Here is a 25,708-nt window from a genome sequence, read left to right as displayed (position 1 = left end):
AAGCTGTGTCCTCCTCCCCGCCCCTACCCCTGCCCCAGGCCTCTGCTCTTGCTGTTCTGGATGCATCAGATTTTTCTCTACCTGGTGAATGCCCCTGCATCCTTCAAGGCCAAGCTCAAAGGCCACGCCCTCCAGCCTCCCCCATCCCAGACAGTTAACTGCCCTCCCTGAGGTGCTTAGTCCATCCTCTGAGTCCCAGGCTCCTCCGCTAGCTGAGAACCCTCCCACTGCCTCCCCCAGAGGAGGCCCCAGCTCCCAAACTCCCAGGGGACTTTGTGGCCTGCACCACTCGCTTGGCTGCGGGTCATGTCCTGCCCTGACCCTGCCTCCAGCATGCCAGGGATGATCCAGCATGCCAGCGATTTCATCCCGAATTTAACCATTTCTACCTTCTCGTTTCCCACCAATCTGTACATGTGCTGTGGTGACGAGGAGCCCTCCCATATCTCCTGCTTCCCTCGGAGCACCGGGCGGGGCTCAGAGCACATGGGCTCTGAGGGGACCCTGGCATGGGCACTGCCCACGATGGGTGAAGTGTGAGGGCCAGGGCTGAGGTCACACTGGCAGGAGGGGGCAATGCTGGGGCAATGCTGGGTCCTGGTGTGGGCTCTTCTGAGGCCGTCCCTCGCCAGGCCAGGCCAGATGTGACCAGCCCAGTCCTACCTGCTAGAGGAAAGCTCTGCGCTAATCCTAGGGGCGCTGCTGGGGACAGGAAGGTTACAGTAGAATACCCAGTAGTGATCTTCACCTGGGATGAGGCTTTGGTACAAGGGCCACAGCCCTGGGAGGAGGGGACAGGGGAACTCAGCTCAAAATAGCGATGGGGGAAGGGTGTGGAGGGTGGCCCAGAGCCAGAAAAGAAATCTGATCGGCCCTGGCCGGTAAAACGCTGATGTCAGCAGTTTGGGGCCACTCTGGCTGGGGCCAGGGCTGGGGCTCCCACGGCTGCCTGGAGGGAGGCTGTAGGCCCGACCTCCAGCCTCGGTTCTGTCCTCACATCAGTCCCTCCTCTCTCTGGGCTTCGATCTCCTCCTCTGGCCACGGAGGGGTAGAAAGAGAAGCAAGATGTCCACCTCTGAGAACCTTCAGCAGGTGAGTGCTGGAGCTTGAGTCGCTCGGGAGACCACAAGCACCACAGACGGGAAAGGACCGTGCTGAGCGTCCACCGCACACCAGTGCTGGCCACGCACCTGACCTGCAGGTGGCTTCATCGTGACCCCGTTTCCAGATGAGGAAACAGAGGCCCAGAGAGCTTTAGTCACCTGTCCAAGGCCATCCAAGCAAGTAAAAGGCAGGCCTTGAACCACTCCAGTCTCGTTGGCTGTTGTCCAATTCCCTCGTTGCCAAGTGAGGTCCCGAAGGCCACGGACTGGTTTCAAGGCCACCTGTGGCAAGTGTGATTGGCAGAGCAGAGGTGAAGAGGCTCCTATGGGCCAGCCCAGGTAGCTACCAGCTTTTCCTGTGGTTCCACAGTGTCGGACAGAAACCAGAGAATGGGCTATGGGCAGGGGGGTGGGTGTGCATACGGACCTGGCTGAGTTTGTGTGCAGGCATGCATTTGTGTGCGTCTCATGGTCACTGCCAGGCATCAGACCACGGCACAAACCTCCCTGTGCTCTTCCCCTTCGGGGTGAGGACCTAGCAGAGGAAGAGAGGCTCTTAGGTGACTTTTCCAAAGGTTCACGGGGAGGCAGAAGCCTCCCATTTCTCACCTCCATAGCCCAGACTGAAGCAGACCTTGCTTCCTCAGCCAGGGACTAAAAAAGTCTGCAAAGCCATCCCTTCCCCCCCTGTCCCCAAGGCAGGAGTGCTCAGTGCAGCGTGGCTCTGGGGGAGCTCTCTGCTTTATGCCCCCAGATGCTCCGTTCCCCTCCCTGGGCCCCAGGGTCTCTGCTACAAAACCAGCACGGTTCCTGCCTATGTGCAGCATAACCCCCCAGGCCACTCCATCTTCACTCTGACCCCTACAGATGAGGAATCCAAGGCACAGAGAGGTGGGGAGATTTGCCTGAGGTCACACAGCCAGGAAGCAGGAGATCCAAACCCAGGCCTGGCTGACTGCCACAGTACCATGTGCCTCCCAGAGGGTCTCCACTCTGATTTTGGGGAGTGGGCATTGGAGGCGTCCTTGCCCTTGTCTGGGGGCAGCCCCACATGGGGAAAAAGTGTACCCATCACTGGAGTGGGGGGCTGGCTAGTGGTACTCGTTTTCACATTCCCCTCTGTGCACACCAGTCTTTCTATCTGGCATACCTTGTCTCCCACCCCCATCCAGTGGAAGCTTCCCCCCGGAGGCTTTCCTTGCCCACTTCTGCCTACAGGGACCCTTCTGGTCTCTGGACCCTGGGGGGCTCATCTTGTCGCTCTGGGCCCTGACCCCTCAGGCGGCACAAGGGCCCACTTCGTGCCTGTGAGGGCACGGGCCCCTCTGCTGGGGTTCTGAGCCAGATCCTTTAAAGTGCTGATGGGGTGGCATGAGCCAGAGACACAACCCTGCCCTCACGGAGTGTCTCTGCCAGAAGAGTGGTGCAGGAACCAGGCTGACCGGTGCTAAGTGTCTCACTTAATCAGCACAGTGGGAGGAATATCGATCTATTTTCCTTACCAGGGAACTAAGGCTCATTTCCAGAGCCACCCAGCTGAGAAGTCTGCATTCCATTTCCCTGACTCGAGATGCCCACGCTCATAATTCTGGAGCACAGGTTGTTTCTCAGGCTTGAGCCTGCATCCAAACCATCTGGTCGGCGGGGGAAGGGGTTTCGCTATAACATAGGCTGCTGGTTCCATCCTTAGAGTTTCGGAACCAGTAGGTCTCGGGTGGGCCTGAGTTTCTGCATCTCTCACAAGTTCTGGTGATGCTGATGCTGCCAACCCCGGGGACCCACTGTGGGAACCATTGCTCTAGATGATACTGATAACAGTCTGTTAAAGTAGGCGTGTCAGTCAGACGCTGTCTTCTCTGCCCTGCCCCCCTCCCCACATGCCCGTTCTACAGCCCTGGAAACTGAGGCACCCAGAAGGCAAATGACTAGCCCCAGCCATATAGGAAGTGAGGGCCAGAGCCGGGAATGGAGCGCAGGGCTCCTCGCCCCGGGAGCTGGGCTGACGGCAGGACGGAGAGGCTGCCGGGCTGGAGTGGGGCGACAGCCTGCAGTGGGAGGAAGGGCCATGTCTCTGAAAGCAGGACTGGCGGTGGTGGAGGTGGTGGCGGGGTGCTGGGGGAGGGCTGGCCTGGCCCTCCTGGCTCGGCCCCAAACCTGTGACTCCTCGGCATCTGGAAACCATCACAGGGAACAATGAAGGGAGCAGGGGGCCTGGCTGCTTGGGGCTCTGGCCCTGTCTGTTCAGGAGAGCACAGGAACTCAGGGCCCACAGGCATCCCCCCCCCCGCTGCTGTTTGCCTTGGCACTGGCACGAACGGCTCCCGAGGGGCCCCGCTATCAGGAGAAGCCAGTCCCCGAGCTACAGATGTTGGAGCTGGTGGCCAGATTGCGTGCCCAGAAGTCGGGAGATTCTGGCTCAGCTCCCTGCCCAGGTTGCAAGACTCCCCTGCAGGCTCACTACTGTGGCTCTCTGGGCCTCAGTTTCCCCACAGGAAGCTCAAGTACCACCCAACTGGGCTGGCGGCTTACCATGTCCTGGCATGTATGTGACCAGCTTGGTGGCTGGGCCCGTGTGGCCCCTGGGGGTCCCACTTGTCCTCTGCAGGCCAGCAGGGGCCAAAGAACCAGGCCCGGAGTGGGGAAGGGACAGAGGAGTGGTCACTGTGTGCACCTACCCCTCCCGCCACAGGGTCTCCCATTCATGCCCTCAACACTTCATGTACCGTGTGCCAACTATCTACGAGGCACTGAAGCAGAGTGGCTAACGGGACGGATGGAACCCCGGCCCCCAGGAGCTTACGGTCAGGTGGGAAAGAAAAACCCAAGCATCTCATCCAGATCATTACATATCTGAAGCTGTGGGGTGCCACCACGGGCCGGCGGGGTCTCTTCTTCACAGAGGGGGGCCCCACGGCAGGGCCTGTCCCAGCTTCTGAAGCCTCACAACGGAAGGCTCCATCCCAGCTCCGGCACGCTGCCACCACCAACATGCTGTGACCCGAGCCCAGCCCCTTCCCTGCCTGGGTCACAGTCTCCCCTGGGTCAGTGAGAAAGGAGGGAGGAGAGCCAGGAAGGCCAGGCAGGTCATCCTGGGTGTCACTCCAGCTCCTTGCCACCAGAGGGCTGGCGTGAGGAGGATTCTCCAGGCAAGGAGGGTGTGATTGGGGTGGTATCCGCCTCACTGGGCCTGTGGGCGGGGGGCTGACAGGCACCCTTGACTTGTGCCGGCATTCCTGGCCTAGGTCCCTTCTGGTGCAAACCTTCTGCAAGTGGACAGCACGCAGGCTGGAGAAGCAGCCAGAGTTTGAGCCCCGAGGCGGAGACCATCACTTCCTTCCACCTCTGGGCCTATAACGGGCACTAGTCCTGCCCTGCCTGTGCCGCACGGCCGTCGTGCCTTCGAAACAGGACCCTGGATGCAGGAGCACTTTAGGACTACGACTCTTCGTCCAGGAATTCTTCCCTACCAGCTCTCCCAGCAGACCCAGCCTTGCCCACTGCGGGCCGCTGTGCTTTGTACAAGGGATGCCCCGCTTGGTTCATGCGTCTGTTGCCTCGTCCTCAGTCTCCTCCCCGGGGAGAGAGACCGTCTGGGATTCTTCTCTGATCCCAGGGCCCAGCATGGGTCTGGCACAGAGCAGGGAGCCTCTGGGGAGGAGGTGAAGGACAAAGTGACCATTTTGGATCTTACTATCAGCCTGAAAAAAAGTAGCTAAAGGAAAAAGTCAGAAGGGGTTGGGGAGGCCTGGGGAGGGGGGCGGGCAGCAGCCTGGCAACTTCCTGGACAAGCATGCCGGCTGATGTTCCTGGTCCTCAGTGTGGCTATTGTCCCTGCTGGTCCAGAGACTGAGCTCAATAGGGCCTCTGTCCCTCCTTGGGCAGGCCGGCCCGCGCGGTGGCATCCCACCCGGGCAGCTGGGAGGCGAGGGCCGACACTTCCTGTCCCCACTGCGAGTGTTCAGAGGGGCAGGGGGAGGGGAGGGGGCTCTCAAGACAAGTGCCCATCTATGTCCCCCAGAGGAAGGCTGCCCAGCTGGGGGAGGAGGTTGGAGAAGGGAGAGCAGTGCTGGGGACTTGCTCACTCCTGTGCCTCAGCCCCTTTCCTCCCAACCAGCCCTCCCTCTGAGCTGGAGCTGTCAGGAGGGCCACTCTGGCCCTCCTGCTCTTCCTTGAACAGGCCAAGCACATCCTTGCCTCACCTCAGGGCCTCCGTTCTTACTGTTCCCTCAGCCAAGACTGCCCTTCCCATAGACCTTTCCCATCACTCCTTCTTTGCTTCACCTGTCTCTAGCAAGCTAAAGCCAGGAGCCAAGGGTTTAAAATTGGGGGTGGCCAGATTAGCTTGGCACTTCCAGAAGGTCTCCGGCTGCGCATGGAGAACTGATTGAATGGGAGGAGGGACTGGCTGTGAGGACACCAGCTAGGGAGGAACTGCTGCCCCATGCTGCTGAGAGGAGCTGCTGGTCCTGTCTGGGGAGCAGCGGTGGAGAGGAGAAGGTGCCGGACTCGGGAGACAGACAGGAGACTTGGCCCTGGGGAGGGAGAGCCAGGAGTCAAGAATGACTCTGAGGTTGTCTGGCCTCAACCATCCTGCGTGGCTATGGGGGTCGGCCAGGGACCCCCTCTTGGCTGGTGGTTGGGGCGGGGGGGGGGGACAAGGGGAGGGTGACAGCAGTGCCCTGCGGCTGGCAGTGACGATGGAAGGGGGACTGGCCGCAGCAGTGGTCGATGGGACAGACCGGTGACAGCTGTCTGCCCTGGCTCTATCCCTGAGGCCTGCCCTGAAGAGCCGCCTATAAACCTGTCACCTGCGCCTGTGTCAGATGTCCCTGGGGACAGGGCCCATCCCAGAGCTGACGTGGAAGTGGGGGGGGAGCTACCCTGCCGTGGTGCTATAATTACACACACACACACACACACACACACACTCCCCTGCCAGGGAGCACACAGCCTCAGTGCAGGAAGGGCCACGCGGGAAACAGCCAGGCCACGGGAAGCTCCCACTGCTCCCAGCTGCCTGCTCAGCCCCAGAACAATTGATTCTTCAGAGCCCAGAAGGAGGAGTCAGTGGGAGAGGTTGAGTCTCAAAAGGGAGAAGGCCCAGGAGGAGAGGAAAGAGCCGGATGCGGTCTCTGGGGAGGCGAGCCACTTCCAGAAGCTCTCCCAGCACCTCCTGGAACCACCTTCTCAGGGCTGGGACCCCACCATGCTCCCTGAGAGCCTCCACGCCCAGGAGATAGCTGTTCAACCTGTCCCCGGCCACGTCACCAGGACGGCACGTCGCCCCTCCCCAGGGATGACGGCAGGGCAGTAACTCGGTACAGGGATCCAAGACAAGCCCCCCAGAAGCCCACCATCCCTGGGCCCTGCTGCTCACCCGCACGTGCTCCTTCCTGGTCCTGGTCTCCTACCCGTGCCTCACTCCCAGCAGCCGAGAAGGCCAGGATGGCAGGGTGGCAGGAAGCTCCTAGGAGATGCTGACATGTGGAGGCCCTGGAGCAAAGCCTCCTTGCTCTGCCCACAAAGGGGCATTGAGCCCGTGCACCGAGCTGGACCCTGGGCAGCCACAGGTCTGCAGACACGCACGCATGCATGCACCCCCCACAAGGCATGACATGCACAGGAATGTCCCAAGGGCACACACCTTAAGATGCCCTGCCAGCACCATTTTAAGTCAACCCACAGGGAAGCAAATGGTCAGGAGGACAGCAGCGGCCCTTCAAGCTGCTCCAGGACCCAAAGGGAGGCCGGTCTGCCGAGCTTCCGGTCAACCTCGCGGCTCCCCGGGGCTTGGCGGCAGCATGAGCCCCTGTGCGAGTGTGTGCACCAGCGTATCGGCGAGGGGCGGACGTGTCAGGGTGCACACTCGGAGCTCCGTGCACAGAGCCCCTGCTCTACACCCATCTCCACAAGCTTCAGTGGGGGGCAGGGGGGAGGCCCAGGCACAGGCAGCTCTGGGTTTCTCAAAAGCACACAAAGGACTGCCTGGAAAGCTGAGGGAACCATGCTGAAGGAAGGAAAACTGCAGCCGCCCTTCCCTGTTCTGGAAAATGTCTTTCTATGCCCTGGCGGCCTGAGGACGTGGCCGCCGTCTAGCTCCGGAGCCAGCCAGGTGCAAAGTGCAAGAGGGCGCTGGCCGGGCGGCTCCGACCTGGGTTCGAGTCCTGCCTCTGCTGTGACCAGTTGCGAGCGCCCGGGGGAGTTGCTGAACTTCTCTGAGCCTCGGTTTTCCATGGCTCCAGGGGGAAGAATGACGAGTTTTGGGTGGGGAGCAGAGGAGATTTAATGAGCTGATGAATGCAAAGTGCTTGGCCCAGAGTTGGGACCCCGGAACTAGCAGGGCTCATCATCATTATAGGGACACCCACCTAAAAACTCAAATGCCCACGGCCTCTATACTCTTTCTTCCCTATCTTGCCAACCTTTTTAAAACCCAGGAAAGTGTCTGAAATCCCAAATTACCCTCCCCCCCGCCCCCTCCCCCAGTGAATATAAATAAGCCCAGTTTCAGTCTCCTTCAGCAACCATGAGGAACAGGCCAGAGCCAGGCTCGGGCCTGCGGGTGCGGAGTGGGCAGTGGATGAGGCTGGCCTCTGCCCCGTCCCAGCCCGTCCCTGTCAGGGTTTCCCGTATAGAATCTCAGTTAATCCTCTAACCAAAAAAAAAAAAAAAAAGAATCTAGGTTAGGATCCACCGGTCCCCAGAGAGGAGCTTTCTCGAGGTGACACAGTGAGTACGCCCACCCCACGCCCCACTGCTCCTAGCCCACCGTCTGCCTCCCAGTCTCCCAGCCTGACGTGCCCTGGCACATGCCAACACCAGTCCTGGGGGAGTGTAACGGAAGACGGTGTGGTCTGGCAGACAGGAAACGGCCAGGGGAGGTCATGTGGGGCATGGAGAGCCGCTCCTGGGCCTGGTGAAAGCCGCCATGCTACCGGCCAGGAATGTGTGATCCTGAATTGCTGGGCTGGTCCCCATCACCACAGAGGAACCTAAATGTTGACTTGGTCCTATAGAAGGTCCGTGGTTCTGTGCAGAAAGCAAGGCCTAAGAAGGACTGGCTGGAGGGCGCCTGGTAGTACCCAGACGCTTAGAGGAGTCCAGGCCCTGGGCACCAGCACTGTCAGGCAAGTCACCTCCTGCTTCTGGGCCTCAGTTTTCCCATCTGGAATCAGGGTGTGTGCATGTGTGTGTTTAGGGGCAGGGCTTTGGATGGGATAGACCCTGATGTCTTGAGCCAAAGCTGACACCCTGGGAGATGACAGCACTAAGTGAGCCCAAGATGCTGCCATGCACGTCACCCACCGGCCTTTCCGCTGCGAGGTCAGACATGCCCTCATACTCACCCTGCCCTCCCCTCCTCTACCGCGATGACACAGCTGGAGCCAGAGCCCAGAGGGATCTGGGGGGGGGGGTCTCTGCTCTCCCCACCCCCACTCCTTCCCCCAAGAAAGGCCGTCCAGGCCAAGCAGGGGAGGGGGCACCCATCCAAGCTCTCCCTGGGGAGACAAATGCCAGGCTCCAGGTCCTGGCGGCCAACTGCCTGGATGAAATGACAGATCACAGAGTTGCTGAATTTAGAATTGTTTTTAAATGTTAGTACCATTAAGAGCTTAGATTTTTAGGATCCTTGAAAGTCAGTCTAATAATATGTTAGAAGCAGAGATGCAGGGGATCCTCATTTTAAAGGACAATAATAACAGCAGGTTGAAATACAGAGAAGCGTGGATGAGTACAGAATCTCATGGTTCAGATATGGAATGATTATAGAACCTCAGACTCTTAAAATCATACAATTCAGAATAACCAAGTGTCAACAATCATCCTGCATAGAAGCCTACTTCCAAAGAACAGTAACACTTCGTAATCATGTGATCTAAGAAATCTAGGATTGAAGATCATACAGTGTTAGAAGGGGGACCACTGGAATGTCCACTTCCGAGTTTCATGGAATCCTGTCATCTTGTATTCCTGGGACCTCAGAAGGACAACGATGATTTGCTCACCTGCAGAGGCCCTTCCCCTGCAGCACTTGCCTGAGCTCCCCACCACTTCAGACCTGGGCAAAGGTACACACCAGAATCACCTGGAGAGCTGAAAAAATGCCATGGGTAGGCCTACCCCAGATTTCCTGAATCAGAATTTCTAGCACCAAATTTTTAAAAAATTCTCAAAGTGATTCTACTGTGAAGTTCCAATGGAGAATCACTGATCTGGTCCAACTTTCTTCCGTGCTACAGGTAAGCAAACAGAATTCAGGTAATGGTCCAAGGACCACGGCACTGGTCCCTACACCAAGGTCAAGCCCCTTGGCCTTCCCTTGCTTCCTCTACCTGGACCCCTCTATCTCCAGGGGCCCTGTTCCCAACTCGCTGTGTCTACCTCATAGCCCCCCTGCTCCAGGGGTATTCCCAGCGGTCTTGGGGACCAAGTGGGCCAGGACAGATTGAGACACCTGGAAGCTGCTGGACTCACAAAGCCAGCCCCTCCCTTCCCCCCACCTGCATGCTCCAAGCCCTCTATACTGTTTCAAAGGGTGGCTAGAGGGACACTAGGAAGGTCATCAAGGTCAATCCCAAGCGTGTCCAGAGTTGTCTGTAATGAAGAAATGCCCCAGGCGTGGGGAGTCAGAAGCCTGGGGTCCTCGCTGTCACTAGCCTGCTCTGTGGCCTTAGACAAGTCACCTGGCCCATGTCAAAACAGCCTAAGGCAGAAAAGCTGGACAGAGAACCTCTGGAAATCCCTTCCAGCTCTGCCTCTTGACCTCTCGCAACATAGCTACACATTTAAGGGGATGGGGGCGCTCAACATCCTTTGCTGGCTTGTTCTCAATTAGTAAGTTCCTTCTTAGGTCCAACCCAAAACATTCCAGCCACTGTTCCAGCCCTTTGCCTTTCTGCATGAAGATGGAGACAGTCTGGGCACAGACGCCCTTCCCTGGCTCAAAGGCAATCCCCAGCTTTCCTGCACCCTGGCTGACGATGCCCCCCTCCCCACCCCTGTTGCAGGTCGGGCTGGCCTTGCTGACTCACAAATGGGGGTGGCCTCATCAAAGCCACAGAGGCTGTCAGAGTTTGAATCTGATGTGCTCCTATCAGGGACAGAAGCCCTGCTGGGCCAGAGTGCTTCCTAAAATGAGATGGGGATTTCCACCCAAGAACCCCTATCGGCCTATGGAAAGGTGGCCCAAGAGGCAGGCTCAGAAATGGGGAAGTAGGAGTCCAGATATTCCTTAGACCAAACTGTAATGTGCCCAAGAGTCACCCGGGAGTTTGTGAAAATGCCTATTCTGATTCAGCACGTCTGGGGGAGGGCCCAAGGTTCTGCATTTCTGGCAAGCTCCTGGTGATGCTGCTGCTGGTCCACGGACCACACTTTGAGAAGCAGGCCTTTAGATGTTCATAAATAAAATATTTTTATTCTGAAGAACCCCTTACTTTTGTTCAGCTTGGCTTGCAATTCGTTCCAGCCCTGCTGGCTCGTGAGATCCACACAGCAGCTCTGAGGGGCAGATGGGATGTATATCACTGCACAGAAGGAGAAACTGAGGTAGAGCAAGGGCAAAGGGCTTGTTCTAAGTCACCCACCTGGCTGTGTTCCCTCCTCTAAACTCCTCCTCCTGTGACTGGTTAGAACCACACAGCTTAGCAATGAGTGGCCTCACCCAGCAACTCCCTGTCCTGTCTACCACGTAACTGTGTAGGCCTGGGGGGTAGAAGCCAGCTCCTCAGCCCTGAGGCCTCTCGGGGGTCCCCAGGGGGCCCTCACTGAACTGTCCTGGTTACTGATCCAGCTCCTGATGGGCTGAGTAGGTGGAACGGGGGGGTTAGGAATCAGCCAGGCTGCAGAGCCACGCTCCTTGGGCTCAAATCCCAGCTATGTCCTTGGCTCCTGTGTGACCCTAGGGGAATTCTTCGCTGTCTCTAAGGACATCGACGATGTGCAAGGACCCAGCATGGTCCCTGGTACATGGAGGATGCTCAGCCAATGTTAGCTCCCTACCTTCCCTACATTCCAATGGAGTCTTGTTCATTTCTTCCTTCCTTCCTCACAAATTTATGGCAGCACAGCCTCTGAAGCAAGACCTCCTGGACTGCATCTGTGCTGTGTGACCCTGGGCAAGTCACTTACCCTCTCAGGGCAATGGGGAACATAGGATCCCCAGCCCAGAGGGCTGCAGCAGGAAGTAGATGAGTCAACATGCGTCAAGTGCTTCGAGCAGCAGCTGGACGTAGTGAGCGCCCCCCACACAGGCAGCTAATGTGCCTTCTCGCCCCTCCAGATGACGGCCCCAGTTCTGCAGCAGGTGCCCCAGCAGACACAGGCAGCCAGGGTCAGAGCTGCAGAAGCAGCTCACGCTTGCTGAGTACTCACCGTGTACCAGGACTTCCTGGGCCCACCCACCCCTGCCCCAAGATCATAATCAGAACACAAAATACTAAGCTGGTTGTGTGCGGATCTTTGGGGAACACAAAGGAGGGAGTAACTGATGAATAGGGACAGCTCAAAAGGCCGGTGGGAGGAGGGGACCCCCAGCCCTGTTTGAGCTTCGTGCTCCCCAGCAAGGGGCAGAGGAGCTTGGGCTTCTGGCAGTTTTTACTCCTTGTCATCATGCTCACCACCTTGGAAACACATCCCCCTCCTCACTGTCACCCCAACCTGTGGGATGAGAGACTGGCTCCCATACAAAGCCTCCCTCCCTAGCCAAAGCCAGGGAAGTACCAGGATACAAGGCAGCGAGGAAAGCCTGGAGCAAGAAGGGGGCACACTTTCTCCCACGGCCTGGTCTTTGCTTGGGTCAGAGCACAGCAGGTGCACAGTGTGTCCTAGGGGACAGAACCATTCTTGTGGGCCGAGAGGGGCAGTGGGAAAGGCTGGGCCCTGGAATGGGGCCGACTTGGCCTGATCCTCGCCAGCTGTAAGACAAGTTACTTAACCTCTCCGTGCTGCTTTGTTACAAAACAAAAGAAGGAAGAAAGGAAGTGAGGGGGAGATGAAGAGAGAGAAGAAGGTAGGGAGACGGACTGCAGAAACAGCGCAGGCTGGAGTGAGAATCGCATCAGCCAGTGACGGGGGTGCTTTGTAAGCCAGGCAAGAGGGAGGTCTCATTTCCCCTGGCTCCCCAACCCACTCCATGGGCATTCCTTCCTGGCCCCTGCTGTCCAATTTCTCTGCAGCCCAATCTTCGACATGGTGGGGAGAGAGCCCAGCTCTTAAAGGCAGGCCAGGTCAGTGGTGCCCAGTCCCCGAACCCAGAGGCCAGGCCACCTCCTTCTCCAGACAAAACCACGGGGTGCAGGAGAACCCAGAGCAGGCTCTGTCCCCGGGCACCACCCCAGACATGGTAGGAAGGGAAGCTGCTGCCGTCACAAATGTATCTCCAGGGCCCAGGCACAGAAGAGGGCCGGTATCAGAAGCCCACATACCCTCTAGTCATTCAGGCAAACGTTCTGTGGGCTGCACTTGGCTGCTCGATGGGCAGTGGGGGCAAATGGCACAACTAGACAGCTTTCAAAACCCACCTGCCTGCCTCCCCACCTCTGGAGCTCACACAGGTCCCGACGCGGGCTCCCCGGCTGACCCCATTTCAGAGGCTCAGGCAGTGTGAGGGCTCAAGGGCAGGAAAGGCTAGGCCACAGGTGACCAGCTACTGAGAAGCAGGCCTGGGATAAGAGCTGCCCCCAGAGCTCACGCGTGCCCCTCTGCCGGCCAAGCAGACACAGCCCCCGCCTGGGCCAGGCCCCCAGAAAGTAGGACAGAGGGTTGTGTGAGGATCAGCCCAGGGCTAGGCAGGGCTCAGCAAGACAGGGAAGCAGCAAGGCAGGGGGCATGGAGGGGCACAGGAGGATGCTCCACACGAGAGGGGACATGTGGGCTGGGCTGGGAGAAGATAGGAGAAACTGAGAGAGAATTACCAGCCAAGGGCATGGCACCGGCTAAGTCCCGGGGCATGGGAAGGCTCAAATCTCAAATGGCAAACACATGGGCATTGCCTCCTGGAGCCACGCTGGGGCCACATTCCAGGCCTGGAGCAGAGCAGAGCCCACATCATGAGGGGCCTGGTCCGTCCTCTGGGCACTAGATGGAGAGACAGTACAGGTGAGAAGCCATTGAAGGCCTGGGTTGGGGTGCTGGTTATGAAAACTGGGGTTCAGAGAGGAGAGTCTGTGGGTCTAGGATGGCTGGGAAAGGTGCCTGAGGGAGGGGGATTCCTCTGGGCTCTGAAAGGGGGTAGGAGGGAAGAGATGAGGGAAGGGCCCTGCAGGGTGGGGGCGATGGCATGAGCCCAGGCAGAGGCTGAGAGTCCCAGGTGTGCGTGCGTAGGCGCAGGTGCGGTGTGCACCTGTGTGTGTGGTTAAGCGGCCTGGCGGGGGTGGGGCAGGGAAAAGGAAAGAGGAAGGTTCAGTGCCCGTTGCGTCCCAGGCTGCTTCTCATCTACCTCATGAAGCCAGGCTCTTCACAAATGAGGGCCGATGAGGCTCGGGAGGCCCCGCGATGTACTGTGTAGGACTAGCAAGGGCTGCCATTTACCAACTGCCGTGCGATGCCAAGCTCTGTGTCACCTGCTTTGCCCACACATTTCCCACAAACACCCTGCAAGGTGCGTGAGCCCATTTTACAGATGCCCGGGTACACTGTACGACAAGCACAAGGACACGCAGCTGGGAAAGGGCAGAAGAGCCGACTGAGCCCAGCTCTGTGAGATTCCACCGCCCTGCACTCTCCCGTCCTCAGTGAGGTTGAGGGGCCAAGGGATGACCCCGTCAGAACCTTCCATGGTTCTGAGCTACTCCAAGAGGAAAAAACTATGTGAGAGGGGCAGGCCAAGAGCCTGGCACACAAGAGGCCACGGGCAGGTAAGGAATTAATGAGTGAGTGAATGGGGTCCTTCAGTGTTCAGAGGAAAGCAGTCCCTTTGGGCTTGGAGAACAGGAGAAACCAGAGAAGGCTGCCTGGAGGAAATGACACTGGGGGGTTGTTCAGTCCAAGGATGCAACTGCTTGGCTCCAGCCCTCCAACCACTAAGCCCTGCAGGTGGTTCAAGGACCAGGGATGGGTCCTGGCTCCCCGTTCTGCCAACATCCCTGTCCCTCGAGGCCCAGGGGCAGAGGATTGAGAAGGGAAGGCCAACTGACATGGCAAGATTGCTGGGGGCTCTGAGACACCATCTGTGGTCCATTTAAAAGGAGAACTGGCAGCTGAGGATGTGAAACTGGCCCTCTCGGACTCTTTCCTGCCAGGCCCGGGACAGCAGGAAGGATGTACAAGTGGCTACCCAGGGAGCCCCCACACCCTGCACCCCGCCTCTCAGTCCCTCCCCCCGCCCCCCGCCCCCGCAGCTGCTCCCACTTGTCTGTGCCGGGGCCAGCACTTGGCTGGGCCAGAGGGGAGCTGACAGCCCACAGGAGGCACTGGGCATCTTCCAGCCGTGCCCCAGCGCCCTCCTCCTAGAGCACCCACTTGGGCAAAATGGAGCCTCCAGGACCCAGTCCCTACCTTCCTGTCCTTCAACAAACCTGGGTGACCCAAAGTCTTAAGAGGCTGCCCCTGCCCCTATCCCAAGGCTCCTGACGATCCCTCAGCCCCTTTCTGGCCGGTCCCAGAAGCAGCCCCCTGTGTGGGACCAGGATGGGATGGGAGGACTGGGCCCCTCTGATAAGCCCACAGCCCTGAAGCACTTTCTCAGACCTCTGGAATGTCCTGAAACAGTCTGAAATAGCCGAGCATAACAGTAAGGATGGTCATTAACACAATCACAACAGCTAACACTTGGCGTGTGTATGAGGTGCCAGGCTCTCTGTTAAGCACTACGGATGAGAGAATTCATTTATCCTCACAACACCCCACGATCTTCATCTTACAGAGGAGGAAACTGAGGTCCAGGGACATTCCATTAATTTTCCCAAAGACACGCAGCTAGTACATTCCAGCGCCGGGGGTCGAACCCAGGACGGCTGGCGTCAGGGTCTGTGTTCAGAACTACCCCACCACAGGGACGGGGTCTCAGAAGAGGCTGCCACACTGGCTCTGGGGTCCTTCTCCGGCGTCAGCACCTATGCCGACCAGGAGGCCCTCCACAGTCCCCCGCCAACACCCATCCCGGCTAACATTCCCCGAACGCTTGACACATTCCAGGTCCTGTGCCAAGCACCAGGACGTCACAGCCCAAGCCCCTTGGCCGGGCGGCCAGCCCCAAGGTCCAGAGGAACCCCTGCAAAACTACTCTGTATACACACAAGCCACCAGCCCTGGGCCAGCCCTTCCTTGCTGGAGTCACATAATGATGCTGTTTGTCTTCCCTCCTTCCCTCCCTCCCTTCCTTCCTTCTTCTCCTCTCCTCCTTCCTTCCTCACTCTATGGATCCTTCATAACATGTAGTCCTGGCCCCATGCTGCGAGAAAACCTCAGTTTCCCCACCAGCATACTGATGGCTCTGAACTAATCAAGGATCCTGAGCCCAAGGTTCTGCAGGGAAAATCCTGTGTACCCTCAGTCCCTCTCTGCCTGTCCCCTTCCCAGGCTCCAGCCCCTCTGGCCCCGGAGGACACCTGGGCCTGCAGTGAGGGCAGGGCTGGAAGGGGGGGGGGGGCTGGAAATCCCAGGTAGGCGTCAGACATGGGCTGGAGGTCACAGCTCTCCCTGCCTCCTTCAGAGCCCCCCAGGGACCCCAGCCTGCTCTGGCCTGGGGAGCAGTCCAAGGGTTGGGGTCCAGGGGCTGCAGAGGTCAGAGTGGGGGAGAAGGAGGCCTGGGCTAGCCTTTGCTCTTCCCTCACCTCTTGTTCCTCGCCTGAGCAAGACCCTGAAACTATTTACATACCGCCTCTAAGGTTTCAGCTGTTCTAGGATCGATTCTCTCCCTGCTCTATTTTTCTTCTTCTTTTGCAATCTCCAAGTAACCCGAGCCGCCAGATGGGTGGGGGCGATGATTGTTTTCTGTCTGACATCTGGATTTCATTAGCCGCCCTGGGCATGCTGACTCAGGAACGGCAGCTCCCCTGGGCTCAGGCCCTCCCCGGACCCCTCACAGGGCCCGGTCCTTCCCTGGACACAGGAGGCACGGGAGATGACACCCCTCAGACCTCCCTCAAAGATATAAGCAGCCCCCTCCCCACCACCACCAAGAACGTCCTGACATGGCAAGATTGAGCGAGAGAGCCTGAGAGCTTGGAGGATTTCTGCTCCCAGCTCAGCGCCTGATGGGAGGCTGCCAGGCTGAGTGTGGCTGGGCCTGACCGCCAGGAAGGGTGGACAGAGGGCTTAGGGCAAGGACACCTGGATGTCCTGCCCTCATCCACACCCCTGCCTCCTCCAGCCAGAGATGTGAGTGAGCCATCAGGGCCGGGAGTCCTGCACGGACCCCAAATTGCAGATACATTTTGGAGATGAGGAAAGGTGGCCCAGAGTGGTCACCATGCCCCAGAGATGGTACCTTCTTACAGTGTCTGGAATTTGTCCCCTCACCTCCAACCTTTGCTCACCCTTCCTTGCCCAACATCTGGTCTTATCATCCGTCCACGTTACTGGACTGGTTTTGTTTGCAGTCTTGCCTCCTCCGGCCCGGCCTCCGACTGCCACCAGTGTGAGCTTTCAAAATGCCAATCGGAGCATGTCACCCAAACCCTTGGGTGGCTGCCCCCTGCCCTCCAGATAACCAAGTTTGTGCAGCTTGGCACACAGGCCCTTCACCACCTGCTGTGGCCACACCTCCCTCTCCTCCCCTCAGGCACCCAGCGCGCCAGCCACAGCCAAGGGCTCGCGCTTCCCAGAAAGCACAGCCTCGTTATTTACACGCTTGTTTGGAAGCCTTCCCCACCCCAGTTCTAGACTCCTCCTCTCGGAGGCTTCACATGAAGCCACAGGCCGAGCCGGTCCTGCGCCACAAACCTCAACCAGAGCCCTGGTCATCCGGAACAGCCCGCAGTGTTTCTGTCTATCCCACTGAGGACAGGGATGGAGCCTTATCGAGCACGGGCCTGGCACACAGTAGGAGCTCAGAGATGGCTGGGCAACTGTAGCGTGTCTGGGCCCAGCTCTGTCCTGGGCACATTATGCATCCTGGGCACAGAGGTGGCACCGAGCCAAACCCCCACCACCAACACCCATACCCATGCAGGTTCCAGCGGGCTCAGAGCAAAATGCTATCACTCGGGTCTTCACAGCCTGCCACGCTAGGGCGCAGAAGCCGACGTGAAATGCGCCAGTAAGCCTGCAGGTGGGCCCCGCAGACAGCAACCGTGCCTCTCTCAGAGCCAGCTGGGATTTCTGCTGCCACCAGAGCTGGCAGCCCCAACCCACCCCGGCCTTCTGACTGCACTGGGGGCCGCAGACACCCTGGGGCTGGGCCAGTACTGCAATCTTCCAGACATAACAACTTGGCCAGACCAGGTCTGTTATGGTCTCTACTCACATCGTCCTTGCTGCTCTTCATTTCCAGTAACCCATCTTTGTAAAGAACCCTGACTAACAAAAATAAATAAATAAAGAACCCCAACTTTCTGAAAACTAATGATACTCTACATGTGAACTAAAATCTAAAAAAATAAAAAATAAATTAAAAAAATAAAGAACCCTGACTTTCTAAGATTGACAGTGGAGATCAGGCTGGATGCTAAGGCAGATCATAGACCCTAATTTAAAAAACACGGGCTCTGGGGGCACCTGGGTGGCTAAGTCAGTGGAGCATCTGACTCTTGATTTCAGCTCAGGTCTTAGTCTCAGGGTCGTGAGATCGAGCCCCAAGTCGGGCTCCATGCTCAGCGGGGAGTCTGCTAGAGATTCTCTCTCCCTCTCCCTCTGCCCCTCCCCACCCCTTCTCCCTCTTAAAAAATAAATAAAAAATAAAAAGTATGGGTTCTGGAATGAGGAAGGCCTACGTTCCAATTCTATCTTTGCTGTTTTCTAGCTACATGACCTTAGGTAAGTCACTTAACTTCTCTGGGCCTCAGTTTTATCATCTGGCAATTGACCTGATAGAGCTTTTGAGAGAATTAAATGAGTTAATGCATATTTCACACCTAGCTTAGTGGTCAACTCAGCACGTACAGACTAGCATCACTGTTGTTAATATTATTATTGCCCTGGAACTCAACGCCTGGCACAGGGTGGAGACAGCTGCAGGCACAGGGTTTTCAAGAACTGAATGGTAGACATTCTTGACTCCTGGACATTTTAGGGTCAGTGCTGACATTGGCTGGAGATGGACCTTGGCCCAGGCACAGCCTCACCCCCCAAAAAGGGGCTGCCCTTCAGCATCATTGGTAATTGGTGTCCAGCACCTTCTGCATCTGTTTCAGGAGGCTCCCAGTCTTCCTGTAAAGTGCCCAATCCCCCTCACACTGCCCCCTGGGACCTATGAGAAGCCCCATCAGTCCAATGGCTGAACTCTGGACGCCTCTCTCCACCCTTAGGATTGGTTAACAGAGTACCAGGCTCCTGTACCCTCTGTAGTATGTCCTGGGCACAGAGGTGGCACTGAGCCAAACCCCCACCACAAAGACCCACATGCATGCAGGTTCCAGTGGGCTCAGAGCAAAATGCTACCACTCGGGTCTTCACAGCCTGCCACGCTGGGGCACAGAAGCCAACATGAAATGCGCCAGTAAGCCTGCAGGTGGGCCCCGCAGACAGCAACCATGCCTCTCTCAGAGCCAGCTGGGATTTTTGCTGCCACCAGAGCTGGCAGCCCCAACCCACCCTGGCCTTCTTGACTGCACTGGGGGCCACAGAGTATCTCCTGCTTCCTGGATGCCACCACCCAGGCTGTTGGCAGCGAATGCCTAGGATTCCACACACTCTACCCCCAGTTAGACCATTTAAGATTTTAAAAGCACTGAGACCACTCAAAAATCATCCCACAAAAGGGGAGAAGAGAAAGGATCAGAAAAAATATTTGAAGAAATAATGGCTGAAAAGTTCCCAAATCCAATGAAAAACCTTAATCAACAAGGAGCTCAACAGAGTCCAAGTAGGATAAACACAAAGAGATTCACAAATAGACACATTGTAGTAAAACTGCTGAAGCTAAAACAAGGAGAAAATGTTGAAAGCATCAAGAGAAAAATGACACATCATTTACAATGGAATTCCAACAATATTAACAACCGCTTCTCATCAGACATGGAGGCCAGAGGGCAGTGGAGTAACAGTCAGTGTGCTCAAAGCGGGGAGAAAAAACTGTCAGCCAAGAATTCTATACCCTGCAAAGTTATCTTTAAGAAATGAAAGTGAGATAAAGACACTCCCAGATAAACAAAAGCACAGGATTTCATTGCTGGCACACCAACCTTTCAAGAAATACTAAAGGAAGTTCTTCAGGCTGAAAGCAAGTGACCCCAGACATAATGCAAATACACATGAAGAAACAGGAGCTCTGATAAGGTAGTTATGTGATTATAAAACACAGCACAAATGAATTTTTCTTTTCCTTTCTTCTCTTAGTTGATTTAAAAAGCAAATGTATAAAAAAATGTATATTACTGTACTATCTGTCCTATAACATTTGGAAATGTAAGATATTTGCCAATGGTAGCACAGAGGAGGCAGGTAGAAGCAAATCTGTCTTGGGCTAAGGATATGACTCCAGGTGGTAACTTGAGTCCACAGGAACAAATGAAGAGACCTAGAAGCTGGAAATAAAAGAGCTAAAATGCCAAAAGCTATGGACATATAACTGCTCTCTTTTCTTCTTCTAGCTTCTCTAAGACACATAAAATTACATGAAGTAACGATTATAACAAGTATTGTTGAATTTGCAACATACAAAGATGTAATACGTGTAACAATAATGCCGCAAAAATCAGGAAAAGAGAATAGAGCTATAAAGGAGTCATATTTCTAGATCTCACTGGAATTAAGTTAGTATAAGTCTGAAGCAGATTTTATATGTTACGGTATGTAAAATAAGCCCCAGGACAGCTACTAAAGAAATAGCTTTAAAAAGTGAAAAAAAATCATTAAAGAAATCAAAATGTCACATTAGAAAAGTATCATTTAATGCAAAAGAAAGCAGTACAGAAGGAACAGAGGAAACAAAAAGACATGAGTAATTCAGAAAACAAAAAGTAAAACAGCAGACCTAAATCCAACGGTATCAATAATCTCATATATCAAAAGAGCATTAATATAGCATTATCGATAATATGAATGGATCAAACAATCCAAGCAAAAGGCAGGGATTGCCAAAGTGAGTAAAAAGTGAACCAAGATCCAACTACATGCTGTCTACCGGAGACACAATTTAGATCTAAAGATAGGAAAGTAAAAATGAACAAAGATCTATCATGTACATAAGGAAGCTGGCTATATTAGTATCAGAAATTAGACTTTAAAACAAAAATGTTACTAGAGATAAACAGGGACACTCTAGGACAATAAAAGGATCAGTTCATCAGAAAATACAACAGTTATAAACATAGGTATAGCTAACAAAGGAACACCAAAATACATGCAGCAAAAACTGGCAGAATTGAAGAAAAAAGGGGCACCTGGGTGGCTCAGTCATTAAGCGTCTATCTTCGGCTCAGGTCATGATCCCAGGGTCCTGGGATCGAGCCCCACATCGGGCTCCCTGCTCTGCGGGAAGCCTGCTTCTCCCTCTACCAGTCTCCCTGCTTGTGTTCCCTCTCTCGTTATGTCTCTCTCTGTCAAATAAATAAAATAAAATCTTTTAAAAAATTTATAAAAAAAAAGAATTGAAGAAAAAAATAGTTAATTGAACAATAATAGAGATTTCAACACTCCTACACTTACAATAATGGTTACAAGAATGAGGCAGAACATCAGCAAGGGGACAGAAGACACCAAAAACACTGTAAACCAACTAGACCTAACAGATACCTACAGAACACTACAACCACCAACAGCAGAATTAATTCTTCTCAAGTGCCCACGAACCATTCTCAAGGATAGCCCAAATGCTATGAAACAAACCACAACAAATTTAGAAGCACCAAAATAATACAAAGTATGTTCTCTGACCACAGTGGAATAAAAGGAGAATCATTTTTAAACACATTTGGGAAACTCACAAATATGTGGATATTAAACAACACACTTCTAAATAACCAGTGGGTCACAGAAGAAGTCACAAGGGAAATCAGAAAATACTCTGTGATGAACGAAAAGGAAGATACAACACACAGAATTATGGGATGCAGCTCAGAGGAAAATTTATACCTGTGAATATCTACATTAAAAATAGAAGAAAAATGTAAAATCAGTAACCTAACTTTCCATCTCAAGAAATTGGACAGGGCGCCTGGGTGGCTCAGTTGGTTAAGCGACTGCCTTCGGCTCAGGTCATGATCCTGGAGTCCCTGGATCGAGTCCCGCATCGGGCTCCCTGCTCGGCAGGGAGTCTGCTTCTCCCTCTGACCCTCCCCCCTCTCATGTGCTCTCTCTCTCTCATTCTCTCTGTCTCAAGTAAATAAATAAAATCTTTAAAAAAAAAAAAAAAAAAAAAGAAATTGGACAAAGAACAGCCAACTAAACCTAAAACAATCTGAAGGAAGGAAATAATAAAGATTAGAATGAAGAATTGAAAGCAAAGACTCAGAGCTATCTGCACACCCATGTTCATAGCAGCATTATTCACAATAGCCAAAAGGTGGAAGCAATCCAGTTGTCCATTGATGGATAATTAGATAAACAAAATGTGGTCTACACACATGCACGTACACACGCATGTGTGCGTGCACACACACACGCACACGCACACACACACAGGAATATTATTTGGTCTTAAAAAAGAAAGGAACTTTTGAAACTTGTTACAACGTGAATGAACCTTAAGGACATTATGCTAAGTGAAATAAGCCAATCACAAAACGACAAATACTGTGCGATTCCACTTATATGAGGTCCCTAGAGTAGTTAAATTCATAGCAACAGAAAGTAGAATGGTAGTTGCCAGGGGTTGGGGGAGAGAAAGAGATAGGGTCATTGTTTAATGGGCACAGAGTTTCACACAAAAAAAGAGAGTTCCATGGATGGATGGTGGTGATGGTTGCCCTACAATGTGAATGTACAGTTGACCCTTGAACCACGTGGGGTTTGAGGTGCCAACCCCCAGAGCAGTCAAAAATCTGTGTATAACTCCTGACTCCCCCCAAACTTAACTACTAATAGCTTTACTAGTAACAGAAATAGTCAAGTAACCCATATTTTGCGTGTTACATGTATTCTATACTGTATGTAATAAAGTTTGCTAGAGAAAGGAAAATGTTATTAAAAAAATCATAGAGGGGCACCTGGGTGGCTCAGTTGGTTAAGCGACTGCCTTCGGCTCAGGTCATGATCCTGGAGTCCTGGGATCGAGTCCCACATCGGGCTCCCTGCTCAGCAGGGAGTCTGCTTCTCCCTCTGACCCTCCTCCCTCTCATGTTCTCTGTCTCTCGTTCTCTCTCTCACAAATAAATAAAAAATCTTAAAAAAAAAAAAATCATAGAGAACATAGTTATTGTACTGTATTGTATTTACTGAAAAAATCTATGTATATGTTCAAACCGAAATGATTCAAGGGTCAACTGTCCTTAATACCACTGAATTGTATATGTAAGAATAATTAAGATGGTAAATTTTATGTTGTATATATTTTACCACAATATTTTAAAAGATTTGAGTGAAAAATAATGTAATAGAGAACAGAAAAACAGTACAGGAAGTCAAATAAACCAAAATTTGTTTCTTTGAAAAGTTCAGCAAAACTGACAAACCTTTAGCTAGATTGACCAAGGAAAAAAAGAGAGAAGACTCAAATTATGAGAATCAGAAAGAAAAGAGGGGGACATTATAACCAACCTTACAGAAATGAAAATGATTGTAAGAGAATATCACAAACAATTGTATTCCAATAAATTTGATAACTTAGATGAAACAGACAAATTCTACAAAATACACAAACTACAGAAACTGACTCAAGAAGAAATAGAAAATCTGAATAGATCTATAACACAAAGAGATTGAATTCATAATTTTAAAAATCCACCCAAAAAAGAAAACCCAAGCACAGATGGCTTCACGAGTGAATTCTACCAAACATTTAAAGAATTATTTTTTTAAAGGTTTTATTTATTTATTTGAGAGAGAAAGAGAGAGCATGAGGGGGACAGAGGGAGAAGCAGACTCCGTGCTGAGCAAGGAGCTCAACGTGGGTCTCAATCCCAAGCAGACGTTCAACTGACTGAGCTACCCAGGTGCCCCTAAAGAAGAAGTAATATTAATTCTTCACCAACTCTTCCAGAAAATAGAACAGGATTGAACACTTCCCAAATGATGGAACTGATAATTACTACTTGAAAGCAATATACTAAGTGAAAAAATCCAGTGACAAAAGACCGCATATTATATGATTCTATCTTTATGAGATGTCCAGAATAGGCAAATCTATAGAGATAGAAAGTAGAATATGAGTTACTAGGAGTTGGGGAACCAGGGGGATAGTGATAGCTAAAGAGTATAAGGTTTCTCTTTGAGGTGATAAAAATGTTCTACAATTGGGGACGCTTGGCTGGTTCAGTCGGTGGAGCATGCAACTCTTAATCTCAGGGTCGTGAGTTCAAGCCCCACACTGGGTGTAGAGATTACTGAAATAAATAAAATCTTTTAAAACAGTGTTTTATAATTGATTGTGGTAATGGTTGAGCAGCTCTGTGAATATACTAAAAAATCATTGACTTGTACATTTTAAATGGGTCAATTATATGGTATGTGAATTATATCTCACTAAAGGTCTTACCAAAACAAGCATTCCCACTCCACTTTTAAATATTATATATGCTGAGCTCATAATATTTCATTTGAAACAGAGGTTTCCATGGCTTATAAAAGCCTTGTCTGCCCATTCCTTCATTCCGGAAACTTATACTGAGCACCTGCTGTGTGTGGTATCTTGGGCCAGCATGGGGGTACAGAGATGAATCTGCCCAGCACCTGCCCCTGGAGCTTGTGGTCAGCTGAGGGGTGGGGAACATCTAATTATATTCCAGCCTGCCAAAATACCTTCTACCTTGCCAAATAGGCACACTCTCCATTGTTACCCAAGGGATAACAATGCTAGCCAACATTTATTAAGTGCTTACCAGACACTGTGCTAAGCACTTTCCATGCATTCCTTCCTTGAATCCTCACAACATTGCTATGTGTTAGTGTTCTCATCAGCTTTGCTTTACAGATGATGAAACTCTCGTGAAAGGTGGAGGAGGTCCTTGGGCCTGCAGGAGTCTCTGATAGAATCAGGTTTGAGGTGGAGCTGGAAGAGGGCCTCTACCAGCTCAAGAGGGAAACTGAGGCCCCAGGCCATGGGCATCTCAGCCTGGACTGGTATAGGATGCTCAAGAAAGCAAAGAGCATGGAGGTCCCAAGACTGGGGTTCTCATAGACGTTCTGCCCTCTCCCCAGCACTTCAGCTCTCTGAGACTGTTTCTTCACCTGTAAAATGGGGCCGGTACTTCTTCTGCAGAGTGAAGACACTATGTAATCCATATAAAGGAATATAAAGGAAGAACCAGGTTTGCACTGTGCTGGAAATCAAGAGACACTGAGGTCAGGGACCACCTGCCCCCACATTTAGGAGAGGGCCCAGGCATGCACACACACTCACACACACACACCTTCACCATCCCTCCACCTCTGCCTCATCATCCCTTGCCTTTGGATACTGGTCACCCTTCTTCCAACAACCTGCCAAGCCCACTCAAGCCGTCCTTTTCCTGGAAGCTTTCCCAGGCTGCCAGCTCAGAACAGGCACACCTCCTCAGAGCCCCAAGAGCCCCTGTTGGTACCTGAATGTCACCTGCTGGCTAGGGTTAAAATTCCGGCACCTCCACAGACTGGCTCAATGATTCTGTATGAGTGCTTGACTCACTCAAAGCATCATATAACAAGAGGCTAATGAGAGACTTGACACACTGGGTAATTGTGAGCACAGGCTGTAGGCAGGAGATGATGAGGGAAGTTTCCAAGGTATAGTAAGTGAGAGTCCCCTCGCAGGGGCTCAGCTGGGGAAGGTACAAGGGGCTGCTGCCTGGGTGGGCCAGGGGCACATCCTTGAGGACCAACCAGATCCTTAGCTGCCTGTTTGTTCCTCATCCCATCCGGAGAACCCCTGGGGGGTAGGGGCCTTACCCTGCGCTGAGATCTCCTCATGCCAAGGGCCCCTGGTTTACTGCATCTACTGAGGGCAGACAGGGCCCACTGGAGTGTGGGGTCTGGAGGACAGCCATCAGTGGGCCAGCTCCCATACTCAGGGTCAGGGGCGGACTTGTCTTGACCAAGGGTGAGCGGAGGCTGAGATCACTGGTATACACAAATCCCCAGGACTTTTACTAAAATGCAGTCGTGGGTTGGGCCTAAGATTCTGCATTTCTAACAAGCTCCCAGGCCACACTGATGCAGCAAGGACCTAAAGCATGGCACAGCTATTTCTGAGAGGAGCACTGAGCAACAAGCACATCTCGGCCTCCCATTGGTCCGGAGGCACCCAGCCCCACCCGACCACACCCTGGGCTGCCACCATCTGGAGGGTAAGACTACACGGATTTTCTGAGTTTCCAGGATCCCATTTCCATTACATATGTAAAATAAAAGTAAAAATACACATTATAAAA

The 25,708-nt window shown here is 53.4% G+C and overlaps 1 protein-coding gene across 2 annotated transcripts in view; it reads right to left on the bottom strand.

Moving 5' to 3' along the window:
- Positions 1-25,708, bottom strand: part of ZCCHC24 (zinc finger CCHC-type containing 24) — a 61,023-nt gene that overhangs the window by 22,167 nt on the left and 13,148 nt on the right. The window contains exon 3 of one of the 2 annotated variants that reach the window (XM_078077513.1): positions 10,541-10,604. The exons of the other annotated variant lie outside the window; for it this stretch is intronic. Within the exon in view, the coding sequence (XP_077933639.1) occupies positions 10,541-10,604 (64 nt within the window). The remainder of the gene's footprint in view (positions 1-10,540; positions 10,605-25,708) is intronic. 2 annotated transcript variants of the gene reach the window in all.

Source organism: Halichoerus grypus, chromosome 7 (assembly GCF_964656455.1).
Source record: "Halichoerus grypus chromosome 7, mHalGry1.hap1.1, whole genome shotgun sequence".
NCBI lineage: Eukaryota > Metazoa > Chordata > Mammalia > Carnivora > Phocidae > Halichoerus > Halichoerus grypus.
Note: the sequence above shows the minus strand (reverse complement) of the source record. Positions and strands in the feature narration are given on the sequence as shown.